The 15,685-nt window shown below is 50.4% G+C and overlaps 1 protein-coding gene and 1 long non-coding RNA gene across 8 annotated transcripts in view; one reads left to right on the forward strand and one right to left on the reverse strand.

Moving 5' to 3' along the window:
• Positions 1–1,095: 1,095 nt before the first annotated feature.
• Pabpc1l2b (poly(A) binding protein cytoplasmic 1 like 2B) lies at positions 1,096–2,522 on the reverse strand. Its single transcript, XM_052734221.1, has one exon. The coding sequence runs from the start codon at positions 1,949–1,951 to the stop codon at positions 1,241–1,243; it is 711 nt and encodes a 236-aa protein (XP_052590181.1). The 5' UTR covers positions 1,952–2,522; the 3' UTR covers positions 1,096–1,240.
• A 374-nt stretch (positions 2,523–2,896) lies between these two features.
• Positions 2,897–15,685, forward strand: part of LOC128107896 (uncharacterized) — a 35,983-nt gene continuing 23,194 nt past the window's right edge. For 2 of the 7 annotated variants that reach the window (XR_008217242.1, XR_008217241.1), the window contains exons 1-3: positions 2,897–3,909; positions 4,960–11,869; positions 15,112–15,192. This is a non-coding gene — a long non-coding RNA (uncharacterized LOC128107896). The remainder of the gene's footprint in view (positions 3,910–4,959; positions 11,870–15,111; positions 15,193–15,685) is intronic. The other 5 variants (XR_008217249.1, XR_008217248.1, XR_008217245.1 and 2 more) reach the window with 4 other exon arrangements.

Genomic DNA, 15,685 nt, shown 5'->3' on the forward strand with positions numbered 1-15,685 from the left:
TGCGCTTGCGCGCGCGCGCGTGCACACACACACACACACACACACACACACACACACACACACACACACACACGAGTTACAGTGGACCATGAGACTGCGCAAGGGAGATGGGCATACTCGGTGGTTGTTTTTTTTTTTCTTTTACTAGCTGCACTGGCTGGCTGGCACAAATACAAACTGGTACAATGCTTATGAAAGGGAGCCTTTTGGCAACACACACGGAAAGTCTTTGAAACGTCTATATGTGGATGCTGCAAGTCCACAGTTAAGGAGAGACCATCCAGGATGCTAGCCTAGATTTGGCTCGACAAGGAAGGATTCACTCATCAGGGCACGCAGTGTTGGTTTTAAACACAGGGAAAGAACTAGGCACCACCTGAATGTCCAACAATGCGGGAATGATTACAGAAATGTTAAGGTCCATGGATACACAGGAGCACTCTGCAGGCACTGAAGATGACGTTCCATAAGCCTGTTGAATAGCATGGAAAGAAGTTCAACGCGTGGATTTCTGTTTGGTTTTAGTCGCTGAAAAAAGCAGGTTAGGAAACACCACATACATGAACCACTCTACAAGAATATGTTAAGAGGGAAGGTGGGTCTGGGGTGAGAGGGGGAGAAAGGGGTAGCAGAGAGCCTGGAAAAACAGCACACCAAAGAAGGTAAAAGAGGTTTTCTCTCTGAGTATTAGGATGATGGGAAGCAATTGCACTCTTGGTTCTTTCTCCCACATCAGACTTCCTTCTCCTTCCAGATATTTCTACCACGAAATTGCATCACCTGTGCAGTAAACAAAGAGAGAACGCTTTTAAGAATCAGACCGATCACAGGGAGAAGAGGCAGCCTTTAACCTCTCAAATGGCACAGATTAGTGGGATTATTGGGGCAGGGGAGCTTTCTGGAGGTGGGGAGAAAGAGAAGGAAGGAGAGGGAGAGGACAGAAGCGGGAGGGGGCAGAGAGCAGAGAGGGGATGGGGCAGCTAGCTGGCGCTGGCAGGGGAGGGGGGAAGAGGAGGAAAGGGGAGGGAGAGAGGGCAGGAGGGGGAGGGAAGGAAAGAGGAAAGGGGGAGGGGAGGGAGGGGGGAGGGAGGGAGGGGGGAGGGGTGAAGAAGGAGGGAGAGGGAGAGAGAAACCTGCACTCCCAATACAATACACTGCTGGTGGGTTGGGGTGGGGTGGGGGGGCTGTAAACGGGGTGGGAGCCAAGATTTGGCTCTACTGGCTGGGGCCTGGGATGTCTTCATCGAAAGGTGGCCTCATCATCGGAGTCATCATCGAAACCCCTGAAGTCAGCACTGGTGGACGGGCTGGCCCAGGCTTCTTCCCTTTCGGCCTCTCTCTCCTTGTGGGACTTGAATCTCCCCACGAAAATCTTGCGGTAGTTCAGGAACATTCCATTCAGCGCATCTATGGCCCGCTCGGCCGACTCCTGCTTCTGGAAGTGCACGAACCCGTAGCCCTTGGGCCCCTTCTCGTCACAGGCCACCTTGCAGGACAGGATGTTGCCAAAGGCCGAGAAGATGTTGTACAGCGTCTTGTTGTCGATGGTCTTGCCCAGGTTCTTGATGAAGACGTTGCCCACCCCGCTCTTGCGGAGCGACGGGTTCCTCTGGGACCACATGATGCGCACCGGCCTGCCATTGATAACGTCAAAGTTCATGGTCTCCAGGGCCCGCTTGGCGTCCAGCTGTTGCTGGTAGTTGACATATGCGTAGCCCAGGGAGCGCCGGGTGATCTTGTCCCTGCAAATGCGGATGGACACGATGGGCCCGGCGGGGCTGAACTTCTCGTACAGCATGGACTCGGTCACGTCGGGGTGCAGGTCGCCCACGTAGAGCGAGGCCGTGGGAAAGTCTGGGTTTCCATCGGAGCCCCCGGCCGCCGCCGCCGCCGCCGCCGCCGCCGCCTCTTCCTCTTCTGCAGCCAAGGCCGCCGCCAGCTCCTCATCCATGTCCACCCTCCCGTAGGAAGGCGACGCAGCAGCCTCCGCAGCGGCCCCCCTGGCCTCCTCGAGGCTGGCCTCCGCCAGGCTGGCCTCGGTGGCTGCCACCGCCTCCGCCTTCTCCCCGGCCAGGGCCGCCGCCTCCCCCAGGCTGGCCTCCGCCGCGGCCGCCGAGGCCTCGGCCTCCACCTCAGCCTCCACCTCCGCTTCCGCCTCCGCCACGGAGGCCTCCGCCACCGCCTCCGCCACGGTCGCCGCCGCAGCCTCCGCCGCCGCAGCCGCCGCTGCAGCGACCTCCGCCGCCACTGTCGCCGCGGTCGCCACGGTCGCCACGGTCACCGCTGCCGCCGGGCCGCTGCCGCGACCTCCCTTCCCGCGAACTGAGGGGGCGGGGAGGCGGCGAGAGCCGGTGGGCGCCGGAACCCGGGCCGGGGGCTCGCGCGGGAGCTGCGGACAGGGAGCCCGGGCTGGCCGAGCAGGCGGGACCGAGTGCCCCGGGGTGGCGAGCGCCGGCCGGCCGGTAGCGCGCAGAGCCCAGTCTCCGCAGCAGCCTGCAGCCGCCGCCGCCACCGCCGCCGCCGCCGCCGCCGCCGCCGCTCGCTCGTGGGCTGGCTGGCTGGCTGGCGTGCGGGGCGCGGGCGGGAGGGCGGCGGGGGGCGGGGGGCGGGGGGTGTTGGCGTCTGTGGTCCGGGCAGCTGGGAAGGCTTCTGTCTCTTTGGTTCCCCCTGTGGCTGCTGCGGGGCTGCGGGGCTGCGGGGCTGCGGGGGCGGGGGCGCGGGGGCGGGGAGAAGTTGGGGTGGGGGGCCCAGGGCGCAGCCTCTGAGGCGCCCACGCGCTTGGGAAGAGGATGCCGGGGACAGGACTGCGCTCTGGACCGAAGGAATTCGGGTTCCATGTCTTCTGCTGGTGTGGGGCACGGGGGGGGGGGGGCGGTAGGGGGGGAGCGGTGGCTCGTTTTCTGTCCCCAGCCCCCTAAGGGAAGGTTGTCATGAATCAAGTGGGTGGGGTGGCCTTGAAGCTAGGCTAGCCCTGGCTGATGGAGCCTAGAGGCAGTATTCCAACATCCCTGGGGGGGGGGTCTCCAACCCTGGGAAAAAGGCACACACACACAGGCACAGACACAGGCACATACACACAAACACACACACACACAGGCACAAACACAGGCACATACACACAAACACAGAGAGAGAGAGAGAGAGAGAGAGAGAGAGAGAGAGAGAGAGAGAGAGAGAGAGAGAGAGAGAGAGAGAGAGGAGCATTCTCTCTCTAGTGTCTGTGTGTATTTGTGGGTGCGTATATTTCTCTGTGTGTCTCTCTGTCTCTGTCTCTCTCACAAACACACACACACAGGAGCAAGAGCATTCTCTCTCTCGTGTGTGTGGTGTGTGTGTATTTCTCTGTGTGTCTCTCTGTCATGTCTCTCTCACAGGCTCACAGAGACATGAGAGCATGCGCTGTCTATCTCTGTTTCTCTCACACAACACACACACACACACACACACACACACACACACACACACACTCCCTCGTTAACGTCACCACCACCACTGGCACCCAGGAAAGCATGAGTCTTCCCAGCTCCCCACGCAGCCTGCTGAGCCATTTTCTGAGTAGGCTCCCCCTTCCCACCCCCCACCCCACTCTGCAACATTTCCAAAGGAGAGAATAAAGAATGCATGCTCATTCATAACGCCCTGCCACAAATACTCTACATGGAGCCTGTGCCAGTCCCTGGGGATACAGACATCTAGAAGACAGAGGAATATGAGCTGCCTTCCAGCTTCTCCTGGGGAGCAGAGAGCCTGGACTGGAAACTGTACCCTACTCCACCCCCAGCCTCTCCGTGATTGTGCCCCAGCCCCTGGACTACTGTGAACCTGGGGTTCTGCAGAGCCTCAACTCCCACTGCCACGTGGCAGGTGAAAATCAAGAGCACCTTGTCTCTAGGGCAGCATCCCTCAATGGTAAGTTAAAGAAAGTCAAACTGGGAGGGGGTGGTTGCGGGGGCGTGGGGAGGCAGGAGCTGAGAAGGGCCTGGTCCAGAGGCAGGTGCTTGTTCACTCTCAGCATATGCCCTTTAGGTGCTGAGGTCCCTGTCTGGGACCAAGAAGTGCCCATCCCTGCCCAGAAGGCAAATGAGAACAGGGCCTGAAATCTCTCTTGAGGGTGAGAGGCAGAGTCCCCACTCACCAGCCAGACCTTCTGGCACCGGGGCTGGGAGTGTGGAAAGGGGCATGCTGGCATGTTACTGGTGTGGGAAGGGCAATGCGGGCACACAGAGCTAACTGCTGAGGGGCCAGGCAAGCTGGCAACCTGCAGGGTGTAGACCCAAACGGACTGGAGTCCCGGGTCCAGAAAGGAGGACCAGATGTTCAGAGTTCTGGTAGGAATCAAGGGAAGCTGTGTTGAAGAGGGAATGCCAAGTGGGTTGTGAAAGGGAGGTAGAAGTGCTCCATCCCTAGGCAGGAGGGAAGAGATCCAGCAAAGGAATCACCCCCATGGTCACTGGTGCTCCGACCAGTGACCTAAGTCTGCAGGGCCATAGGATGGAAGGTATCTATGACACATATGGATGGGCTTGCTCACAACTCAGCATGTGCAAGGAAAGGGTGGTGTCATCAAAATGGCAGACAGTGATTTGAACATCAGTGTGCATACAGGTGTGGGTGCCCCCCCCCCAAATCTGTGGTAGAACATAAGAAAACTGTCAGACGGAACTAGTTCCAAACGAGTTTGAACAAACTTTCCCTCTGTCTGCACTGCCATTTCAGAAACAGGGCTCCCATGCTTACCAGAAACCAATGGCATCGGATAGGTTACAGAAATTAAAATGCCCAAACCATGGGGCCTTTCCTCAAGACTTCTAGACTCCACTACAGTCACTCCAGATGCCCCTCTACGTAGCAGAATTGCCCCCCAGAAGACAGAGTTGTTCTGTTTTTAAACTTTTTTATTTTATTGGAATGTAATGGCAAACGAAAAGTAATGGGTTTCATCTTGATTTCTTCATACAGGTGTCATCGCCCCACCCCATCCACAATTTTGTATCTTGGATTCACGGTTGCAGAAAAATGGTGTTTGTCTGAGTCTGATGCACAAATATCTCTGTGGTGTGTAGAGTTAGAGTCTTTCGTGTCTGTGACCAAGGGTAGCAGAGCTGGGTCATAGAGTAGTTCTGTTGCTGTTTTGTGAGGAATCGCCGCCATACTCATTCCCATCATGGTTCCCCAAGTTCACACTCTGTTCCTCTTTCCCTGTATCCTCATTACGACCTGTCCTTTGTTTATTTCACAGTGGCCGTTCTGACTTGGGTTAGATGGGCTACAGCAGGTTTTGTATGTGATTTCCCTCTGGCTGAGGAAGTGGAGCACTGTTTCAAGTATTAATTAGCCATTTGTACTTAGCATCCCATCAGGTCTGTGTGATCAGACTATGGTGGCCATGGAATATTACATGCCATCACCTGGACCTGTCACAGCACCCCAGTCTGTCTGGTTTATACAAGGCTTTCTGTGTGGCTTTCTCTAATGGCAGAACCCACACAGGATAGGACAACAGGAACTTGAGAACGGGACACAGTCCCTGTGGGCCAGGAGGCAGGACTTTCCATCTCTCTCTGAGAAGCTGGGACCCAGATAGGATCCTTGCCCTCTGGAAAAGGCCAGCTGTCTGCACCTAGCAGAGCTTGTACCAGCAGAGGCAAGGGGCAGGAACCTAGGGCTTGGCCATCCCTAGTGGTCTGGGATGGGATGCTGGCGGGCAGAAGGGACAGATGAGCCTTGCCTCACCTGTTCAGGTGTCTATCCAAGATGGGCAGCATGGGTAAAGCCATGATTGCTGGGTGGGGCTTGATGATAAGACAGTGTGATGTGGCCACGGGAGAGGATCTTCTCTTCATGGGAGCAGGAGACCTATGAGAAGGAACATCAATTGGAGGACAACCACAGGGCCAGGTTCCACAAGCTCCTACTCTGCCTTTGTAGATCACTGACCCACACATGTCAGTGCCATGGCTGGAGAAATGGCTGCAGAGGAATATCACCAGAGTCTGCAAATCTGTCTCAGAGACAGTCCTTAAGATCCCCAACCACAGTAAGGGGACCCGTACAGTGACTACTTAAGATCCCCAACCACAGTAAGGGGACCCGTACAGTGACTACTTAAGATCCCCAACCACAGTAAGGGGACCCGTACAGTGACTACTTAAGATCCCCAACCACAGTAAGGAGACCGGGACAGTGACTACTTAAGATCCCCAACCACAGTAAGGGGACCCGTACAGTGACTACTTAAGATCCCCAACCACAGTAAGGAGACCGGGACAGTTTCTAGGACCACAGCTGTCCAAGTCCTTTCTCTGCACTTTCCATAAAGTCCCACATCCATTTCTACACTTCTTGAGTGTTCATCCCACCTGTAACCAGAAGTGTTCAGAATACTAAGCACTGTAACAGGGGTAAAGACAAAGAGTCCCGTGCAATGTCCCTGGAGGGAAGATGAGCCTTTCAAATGGGAGGAGGTGCCACTGGTGCCCCTCATTTCATGATTCACAAGTATTCCTGGAGAGCCACGTTGGCCAGCCCTCCCCAACCAGGCTGTCCCTGTACTCAGCGAAATTATTTTCCACCGAGAACGTGACGATAGACTTGCCAGAAAACATGAAATGTGATGAAGGAAGTGGCAAAACTCTCGGGGCCGAGAAGAAGATGATTGTTGGCACACTCCTCTAGGGTCCAGGAGGCTGCAGAGGAGCACCATGGAGCCCAGGGAAGGCTTCTCTGAAGATAATGAGCTGCCAGTCTTGCATGGAAAACCTGTCTAGCAGACAGAGCTGTAATGCACCAGGTCACTATGGCAGATGCCTCCGGTGCTAGTGGGACCTGCATGGAGCCTGCCATCCATGGAGCCTGGAACTTAGTGTAACAGGGGGAAGAAGGAAGGAACTAGGGAGGAGGGTACAGGGGTGAGCAGCTCTCCCCATCAAGGTCTGCTCTTGTTCACAGTGGTGTGGGGAAGCAGGAAGATCTGAAGTCTAGGCAGTGCCCAGAGTCACACTGACTCATTTCTCCCTGACGGCTGTGTGTGGGCAGTTTTGCTGATGTGGAGGGCATAAAGATGAGCAGGGAGCCAATTTGCTATGGGCCTGCCACCTGACCGTCTGTCCCCCATGAGACTGCAGTATGTTGTTCCAGACTGAAGCAGAGTCTGTGGGCTAATGCATGGATTCCCAAGGAATTTTACAGTAAAAGAGACAGCATGCACTAGTGCCTTAAAGGGAGTCACTGAGCAAACCTCAGAAGTGCCAGACAGTATTTGTGAGTGATGGGTCAGTCCACAACACTGTGCCTTCCTCTTCTTTGTGACTCCCCCATCAGGCTTCTCCAAAGGATAATGGATAGTGAGCATTGATCCAGGATGAAGATGAAACAGTGTTGGAGAAGCATCGCCGTATCCTCCCTCTCCATATGTACCTGGAGACACCATGCCGTGTCTAGGCGGTTTCTGGGGCCACCGACTCTCAAATGCCGGGGAACCTTTAAACTGTAATGCCGTTGTGTTCCCTGCATTCCCACCATGGTCTTCTAACAGGTCACTCCTTTCCTCCAAATTCCCAGCTGGACTCGGTGGCCAGATTCATCTGTAAAGGTGACTTATTACATCCTTGGCCTGGCCTTAAATGGTCAGAATGGCTGCCTGTTGCACGTTGACTCAGTGCAAACTTCTTGGCAAGGCTGAAATAAGATGAGCCCTTGCCAAAAGACCCCCTTCTGTCCTCTCAATACCCTGGCCAATTGAGCTCTGGGAGAATCCCATGACACTGCTCTCGGCTGTGAGCCCTGCTCTTTCTGAGGGCTCCCACCGTCTTGAAATAGTAGACCACTTTTTAAAGTTCGATTGTTACAACAGGTCTCAGAACACATGCTCAGGCACCTGTCATTCAGAAAAGATCTACAACACAAAAACACTTTGTTTTTCAGTCCAGATGTTTTGGTCCTGTGAGATGACAAAAGACAATAGATAAACAATCAAATTACTACCCCCTTTGTGACTCTTTGCAATTCATTCTCCTGTGCTGTATTTATTTTATTTATTTTACTCATTTTACATACCAACCACAGATCCCTGTCTCATCCCTCCTCATGCTCCCCGCCCCACCTAGCCCACCCTGGTCCATCCCTCCTTCCCTCCTCCAAAAGGGTAAGTTCTCCTATAGGGTTTTCCCATGAGGGGAGGGACAGCTAAGTCTGGTACGTTCAGTTGAGGCAGGACCAAGCCTCTTTCCCCTGCCATCAAGGCTTAGCAAGGTGTCTGATCATAGGTAATGGGATCCAGAAAGCCAGATCATGTACCTGATCATCACTGCCAGGGACCCCTCAAACAGACCCAGCTACACAACTGTCTCCCATATGCAGAGGGTCTGGTCCAGTCCCATGCAGGTTCCACAGCTGTCTGTCTAAAGTTCATGAGTTCCTATGAGCTTGGTTCAGTTGTCTCTGTAGGTTTCCCCATCATGATCTTGATGCACCTTGCTCATAAAATCCCTCTTCCCTCTCCTCAGCTGTACTCCTGGAATTCAGCCTGGTGCTTGGTTGTGGATCTCTGCATCTGCTTCCATCAGTTACTGGATGAAGGCTCTATGATGACAGTTAGGGTATTCACCAATCTGATTAGTGGGGTAGGCCAGTTCTCGGACCCTCACCACTATTGCTAGTAGTCTAATGTGGGGTCATCCTTGTGGATTCCTGGGAATTTCCCTAGCACCAGGTTGCTGCATTGCCCCATAATGTCTCCCTCTCTCAAGGTATCTCTTCCATTGCTCTTCCACTCCATCCCTCCCCCAGCTTGACTATCCTGTTCCCTCATGTTCTCATCCCCCATCGCCTCTCCTCTATTGTCCCCCCCCATCCCCAGTTTACTCATGGAGATCTCCTCTGTTTCCCCTTCTCCTTCCCAAAGTGATTCTTAAGTTCCTCTTAGGGTCCTCCTTGTTTCCTAGCTTCCCCGGAGCTGTGGGTTGTAGTCTGATTGTCCTTTGCTTTATGTATCTAGTATCCACTTATGAGTGAGTACATACTGTGTTTGTCTTTCTGAGTCTGGGGGTGGCTCAGTGGTTAAGAGCACTGACTGATGTTCCAGAGGAACTGGATTCAATTCCCTGTGCCTTGTTTCATAGAGTGGACCCTGGGTCTCTTCTGGGTGAGTCTATAGTGAGAAGTAAGATCTTGGTCTATCACTATCTAATCATCCTAATTCTCTTCCTCTTTCTCACCCTCCTCTCTTATTTTCTCTCTGTCTTCCCCGCTCTACCCCCTTCATGAGGTTGGAAACCCCTTTGACTCTTTGGTGTTGGTCCTGCCTGAGCAGCCAGGGCTCACAAAAGGATGACACTCAGCCTCAGGGTGGGCAGAAGATATGAAGAAGCATGGCGTTCTGGCAGCTCTAATGCACTGCTGACCACCTGCTACCTGAGGGCATGGAGAAGATGGACCTGGGAACAAAGCTGACTTGGCGGCAGGATCTTAGAGGCTAAGACGTAACCAGTGTGTACTTGAGTTCCTTCCTGAAGTTGGAATTTTGGAAACTCTCCAGAAGGATCCTGGCAGTTTCCTTCAGGACGGTCCCTTTGCCCAAACCCTGCTTTGAAACCAACAGCGAAAAGTGATCAGGACTGAGGGTTTTGTCCCAGCTTCCCCCGTATTCTTTTTTCTCGGGGAACCAATTCACCTTCCATCACATGCTTCCAGGTGTCCCTGGACCTGTGTGTCATAACCACGGGCCACAGTGTACCTAAGATGCAGCAAAGGCCATGGCTTAGGAGAGGTGCTTACCTTGGACATGTTACTGTATGTTCTTTTCTTTTCCTTACCTTTGCAGTCCTGGGCTGTACAAAGGGATATTTATGAGCATGAAAAGTGGTCATGTACGGCCAACGTTTTTCACCAATGCCTGGCATGCATTCAATGCCCAATACAATAGACTGTTGATTAATCTCATCTCCCTCTGTCCTGAGGATGTCTTGTTCATCTGGTTTTCAAAGCCAGTGACTTTTCTTTCTGGCAACCCGGGATGCCTGGAACTTTCTCTCTGACCAGGATCAAAGTGTCAGCACAGAGAGAGTCTGACCTCCTGGCTTCAGTCCTTGGTTAAGGCCACATTTCACTCCAGGCCACTGCCTGTTTCTCTGGCCTGAACTCACTTAGCTAACCCCCTCTGTGGACCTTTTCCCAACCAGAGCAACTTTAGGATCCGCTGATTTCCCACCCCCGCCAGGGTGTCCCAGGCTTTTGCAAATGAGCCTATGAAAGCCTGGTGCTTTTGTCCTCAAGCAAAGCACCCAACAGGTGTGAGCCACCCAGCTGCTCAAAAGAATATGTATGGGTCAGGAATGTTTTCTGTCTTCTCTTTCAGAATCTCACTGGGACACATCTGGACACACTTCACAAAAGGTAATGCTTTGCTGCGGTACAAATGTACTGGGTGCCTTTTGCTGCTGCCATGTCCTCCTTGCAACAATATCCCCGATGTCTAAGACTATGAAGTGACAGTTCATGGCCTACCAAAATGTGAGTACTGTAAGTTGTTGTTCATTTCAGGATCGGTTCTGCCTAACAGACAGATCCTCGACTCTCCCACAGTGTGGTGAGACCTCAGTCAGTCCAGAGCCTTTCACCTCCTCTCTACCTCTACCGTCCAGAAGGCAGAATGATAGGAGGTACAGAATGATAGGACTCTCTTGGGAGTGTGTATCTTATTCTTTTTTTTGTCCCGGGATCTTCTGAAAGGTGAGTTTAATTTAGACTCAATGCAGCAATCACCAAATACACTTTCTGTATCTGTCTCCTATGCATGCAAGTCCTCAAAAGGCAGGCAGACTAATATCATTAAATATTCAGCCTGTAACCAAGCGCCTATGGAACTGGTGTTCATACCATCTCTGCTTTACCTTTGACAACATTTTGGTTCCGTGTTGTTATTCAAGCACTGGCCTGAGTGCAGAATCTGGGATATGATTCAACACAAGGCATTCTTGTTTCACTGCTGGTGGTGGAGACCATGTTCTTCTGCTCTGTAGGAACCCATGCTGTCACTACAAAGGCCACAGCTGCACAGGCAGTTAATGATTACCAGCCCCCCCAGAACCCAGATATTCTGTGTTATGGAGAACCCAGGGAGCTGTAGTGTTTACTGCTTTTCCTGCCCATACAAATCCCCAGTTGGCCCTTTCCATGCCTCTTGCTTATGGATCAAGATCCCAGCTCCCAGCTCCTGCTCCAACACCATGCTTGCCTGCAAGCAAACTCTTGTAAACTCTTGCATAAGTGCCTTGGTCATGGTGTTTTCTCACTGAAGTAGAAAAGTAATCAAGACCCCACACACACACCTTTAGTAGTAGCCTGTCTGTATTTCTCATTTGGAAGCCGCTTTCCTCTTTGTGAGCCTTTCATATGGTTTTTTCTTGGAGTTCATTCACTTCCCTGAGCTGTGGTTTTCTCATCTTGCCTCCTGTTTGTACCGTTTCTAACATAGTTTCTTCTGATGGTGTTGCAGCCCTCAGTCCCTCTTCCTTTTTTTCAGAGACAGCAATGGCAGACAAGTCCAGCGACTTCCTGTTTCCCCACTGTTTAATGAGTTTCTAGGTGGTTTTTCTTCCCTTGACTTTTTGAGGCTGTATTGAGATATTTCTGATACACAACAAAATATGCCACTGGGTAGGTTCGACAAGTGACACCTAGAATGTTCACTGTAGCTAAGAACATGTTCTCAAGCCCTTAGCAATGCTTCCCTCTCCCTCACCCTGACACTCTTTTCCCTGTCTCTAGGCAAACACAGATACGCTTTCGGGAAAATGAGGGCTTCTTTGTATTTTCTGGAATTGTGCACAAATGCTGATTGTCAAATCCTCACAGAGACACACATCCCACGGTATGGACCTTCTGAAGCATCTGGCTTCTTTCAATCCTAATAGCAGTTCCTTTTGAGATTCTCTTATTTTGCTGCCTTAGCCAAGGCTCTGTCTGCTTTCTTTGCTGTCTAGTGTTTTCCTGCTTGTTCATGTGCTCAGCCTCTGATGGACATTTGGAAGTTTCTAATCTGTGGCTGCTTTAAATCTTTAAATCAAGGTTTTATGCACATCCATCCTCAAGATTTCTTGATGTATGCTTTAACTTGGCCTTGGAAGACACTTATGCATAGATTGTTTGAATTGTATGGTCGGTGTGTATTCAAGTCTTCAGTAGAATGCTGTGCTATTTTTCAATGTGGTTTGGAAAATGAGTTTTGCTAACTGGTCTTCTACTTAACTGTTCATTTAGCCTCACCTGACCCTCTATATCCACAATAACTTTTATTACTACCAATTTGATGATTAGCAAGCAGAGCTCAGAGCAGCCATCCTTGTAGTGCAGTGCTTCTCAACCTGTTGGTCTCATCCACTCTGGGAGTTACAGGACCCTTTCACAGGGATCACCTAAAACCATCAGAAAACACAGATACTTACCTTTGATTCATAATGGTAGCAAAATTGCATTCATAAAGTAGCAACGAAAATAATTTTATGGTTGTGGGGGGTCACCACAACATGAGGAACTATATTAAAGGGTCTCAGTACTAGGAAGGTTGAGATCCACTGCCTTCACCTATTAATTTTGTAATATGGCACAAACTGCACTTATGCAACCACGTCAGTCAGAAGAATAAACTTAGGAAGTAATGATATTTGTTCTTGAAATTTGCTGAATTGAAAAACATCTTGTGCTTAGAAAATCATGTCATTTTTCCCAGAATCCCTCACTGGTCTGTGATTATCCATGTCATAAACTATCCTGAATCAAGGTGTCTATGGTTGCTTTCTCCAGCAGCGCTATCTTACACTAATGATGTCTTTCCTTTACCACCACCTTGCCTCTGAGCCAATTTGTTTCTGTCATGTAGTGGCAAGTCTGATGAAGTGTGTGGTTCCAAACTGGAGAGCCAGCTAGGAACCTAGAGCTCTTCCTGGGGTTAGCTAGCCAAAATTGGCTATCCTTTTGGTAAACCCATAGCATCTTCCAAGGCTGGCTGCCAGAGGTAGATGAAATGGGAGGTGTATGAAAAGGGGTAATGGAGCGGAGTGCTGAGAGGGGGAGGGATTAGCCCCAACTTCAAATACCATTAGCATATGACCTTGAGTTTTAATTCTAAGCAATACAATTTTCTACCCATGGGTCTGTCTGTCTTTTCCAATTGAGGCACATGATAGTGGCTTTGATTCAGTTTAACTGTCCACAGTGGTGACACTGGATAATCTGAATATAGAAATGCATTTCATTCATTTCATAGGAAGAGCAATAGAAGAAAGTGGAGGGAAGTACTGGGAGCCTTCTTTATTAATTATGAAACTATGTTCTGTTAACTTTGTGGTCAGGTAATGATAATTCAGATTGGTGTGTGTGTGTGTGTGTGTGTGTGTGTGTGTGTGTGTGTGTGTGTGTTTGTATGTGTATGTGTGTGTGGTATTTGGGATTTTTTAAATCCAGGGCCTCACCTATGCTAGGTTAGCACTTGCCTTAGTTACTATTTTATTGCTGTGATGAGACAGTATGACCAAGGTAACTTATAAAAGAAAACATTTAATTGGGAGGTTCCTTACAGTTTCGGAGCGAGTCAATGACAACCATGATGGGGTGCATAGCAGGAGGCAGGTAGGCATGGTGTGGAGCAGTAGCTGAGAGCTTACATCTGATCCACAAGTATATGGCAGAGAGAAGACTGGGCCTGGTATGGGCTTTTGAAACCTCAAAGCTAATCCTCAGTGACACACCTTCTCCAACAAGACACACCTCCTAATCCTTCTGTGTTGGTTAGGGTTCTCTCTGAAGGAACAGAGTTTACAGAATACACACACACACACACACACACACACACACACATATATATATATATATATATATATATATATATATAGAGAGAGAGAGAGAGAGAGAGAGAGAGGAGAGGGGGGGGGGATTTATTAGAATGGCTTACAGGCTGTGGTCCAGCTACTCCAACAATGGCTGTCTACCAACAGAAGGTCCAGGAATCCAGTAGTTGTTCAGTCCGTGAGGCTGGATGTCTCAACTAGTCTTCAGTATATGCCAGAATCCCAAAGAAGTAGGCTCTAACACCAGTGAAGGAATGGACTTGCTAGTGAGGGTGAAAACAAGCAGGCAAAGAGCAAGCTTCCTTCCTCCATGTCCTTTATGTAGTCTACCAGCAGAAAGTGTGGTCCAGATTAGAGGTGCATCTTCCCTTCTCAAAGATCCAGATTAGAAGTGGCTCTTCCCTCTTCAATTGATTTAATTAAGAAAAAACTCCCTCACAGGTGTGTCCAGCCATTTGGATTTAGTTAATTCCAGATGTAGTCAAGTTGACAACCAAACCATCACACATTCCTAAACAGTTCTACCAACTGGGAATCTATATGTGGAAGCCCACAAAGGTTTCCTAGTTAGATCTGAGCTTGCTTTAACAGCAGGGCTGCATTAGGGGATGGCTTGACCATGTGCATGGTCACCAGGTGTCTGAGTTGGCCTGCACTTGGCTGTGCTGGGGGGAGGTCTTTTTTTCCACCCCTTGGCATTCCTTTAAAAGCCCTTTGGCAGAGACAGTCAGGGCCCGATGGATTAGGATCCAGGCCCTCCCAAGGTTCTTGTTCTCTCTCTCTCTCTCTCTCTCTCTCTCTCTCTCTCTCTCTCTCTCTCTCTCTCTCTCTCTCTCTCTCTTTCTCTCTCTCCAGATATCTTTCTATCTAATATTTCCTGCTGTTCCTGCTCAAGAGTATCTCGGGAAAAAGTGGGGGTGGGATGGCCCCCCACACCTATAGGCCCTTCTCACTCAAATCACCTCGGCACTCTACCACTGAGTTATGCTTCAGACCAGAAACACTGATTTCCTTATGCCCATGGAACCAAAGAAAACCTTTCAGAGCTTGCAAAAAATCTCCTGTACAGCACTGCTTCACACTCTTACCCATTCTTTAGAGTTTATGGGTCAGTCCTCTGAGAAAGCTTGGGACTTTTGCAGCTCTCCTCACTCTTCTACATTCTGTGTCATCATCCTCCAGAAAAGTTTCATTTGATTTCTCTTCATCATCAGCTGCAATTCATGTCCCAGGCACTAGTGACTAATAATAATGTCTTTGTCCTTAGGTGGAATGGAGCTCAACCCTACAATCCAGTTCTCTGGACACCATCAGGCATCACAAGCAGCTGCAATCATTTAGGGTCAAGGTTTGTGCTCTCACCTCTGGTTCTGTAGCTATCTTAGATATCTGGTCTGTTGTCTACCTGTCACCATCAGTTTAATACCCTCTTTTTTCTCTGTGAGCTTTTAATTAGTTTCTGATGCTCCAAAACAGTTGACTGACATTTTGGTTGTTTCTTCTCTGCCTTTGGAGCTCCTTCCTCTGCCATTTTTCTGCTATCCATCTATGTTTTTTGCTGAGTTTTAAATTGTCATAACTTGAAACTATGAACCTTCATTAGGTTCCCACAGATGGGAAGGAAAATGGTTCTGAAAAAAGAAAAGGAGATGCTAAACTGGCAGTAAGTGCACCCTCAACTGGACAGTTGTCTGCCTTGAGTCTGCATTGTTGATGGTGAAGCATTCACGGCTGCAAGCTCAATCTATGACTTTCATTCTGTTGTTAGAGAACTGGGAAGGGAATAAGAGAAATGTTATCACATTGTATTAGTTTTGTGTGTAGTCTTGGTGAACCCCAAC

The sequence above is a fragment of the Peromyscus californicus genome, unplaced genomic scaffold (genome assembly GCF_007827085.1).
Source record: "Peromyscus californicus insignis strain IS unplaced genomic scaffold, ASM782708v3 Scaffold_10__1_contigs__length_136768540, whole genome shotgun sequence".
NCBI classification, from domain to species: Eukaryota; Metazoa; Chordata; class Mammalia; order Rodentia; family Cricetidae; genus Peromyscus; species Peromyscus californicus.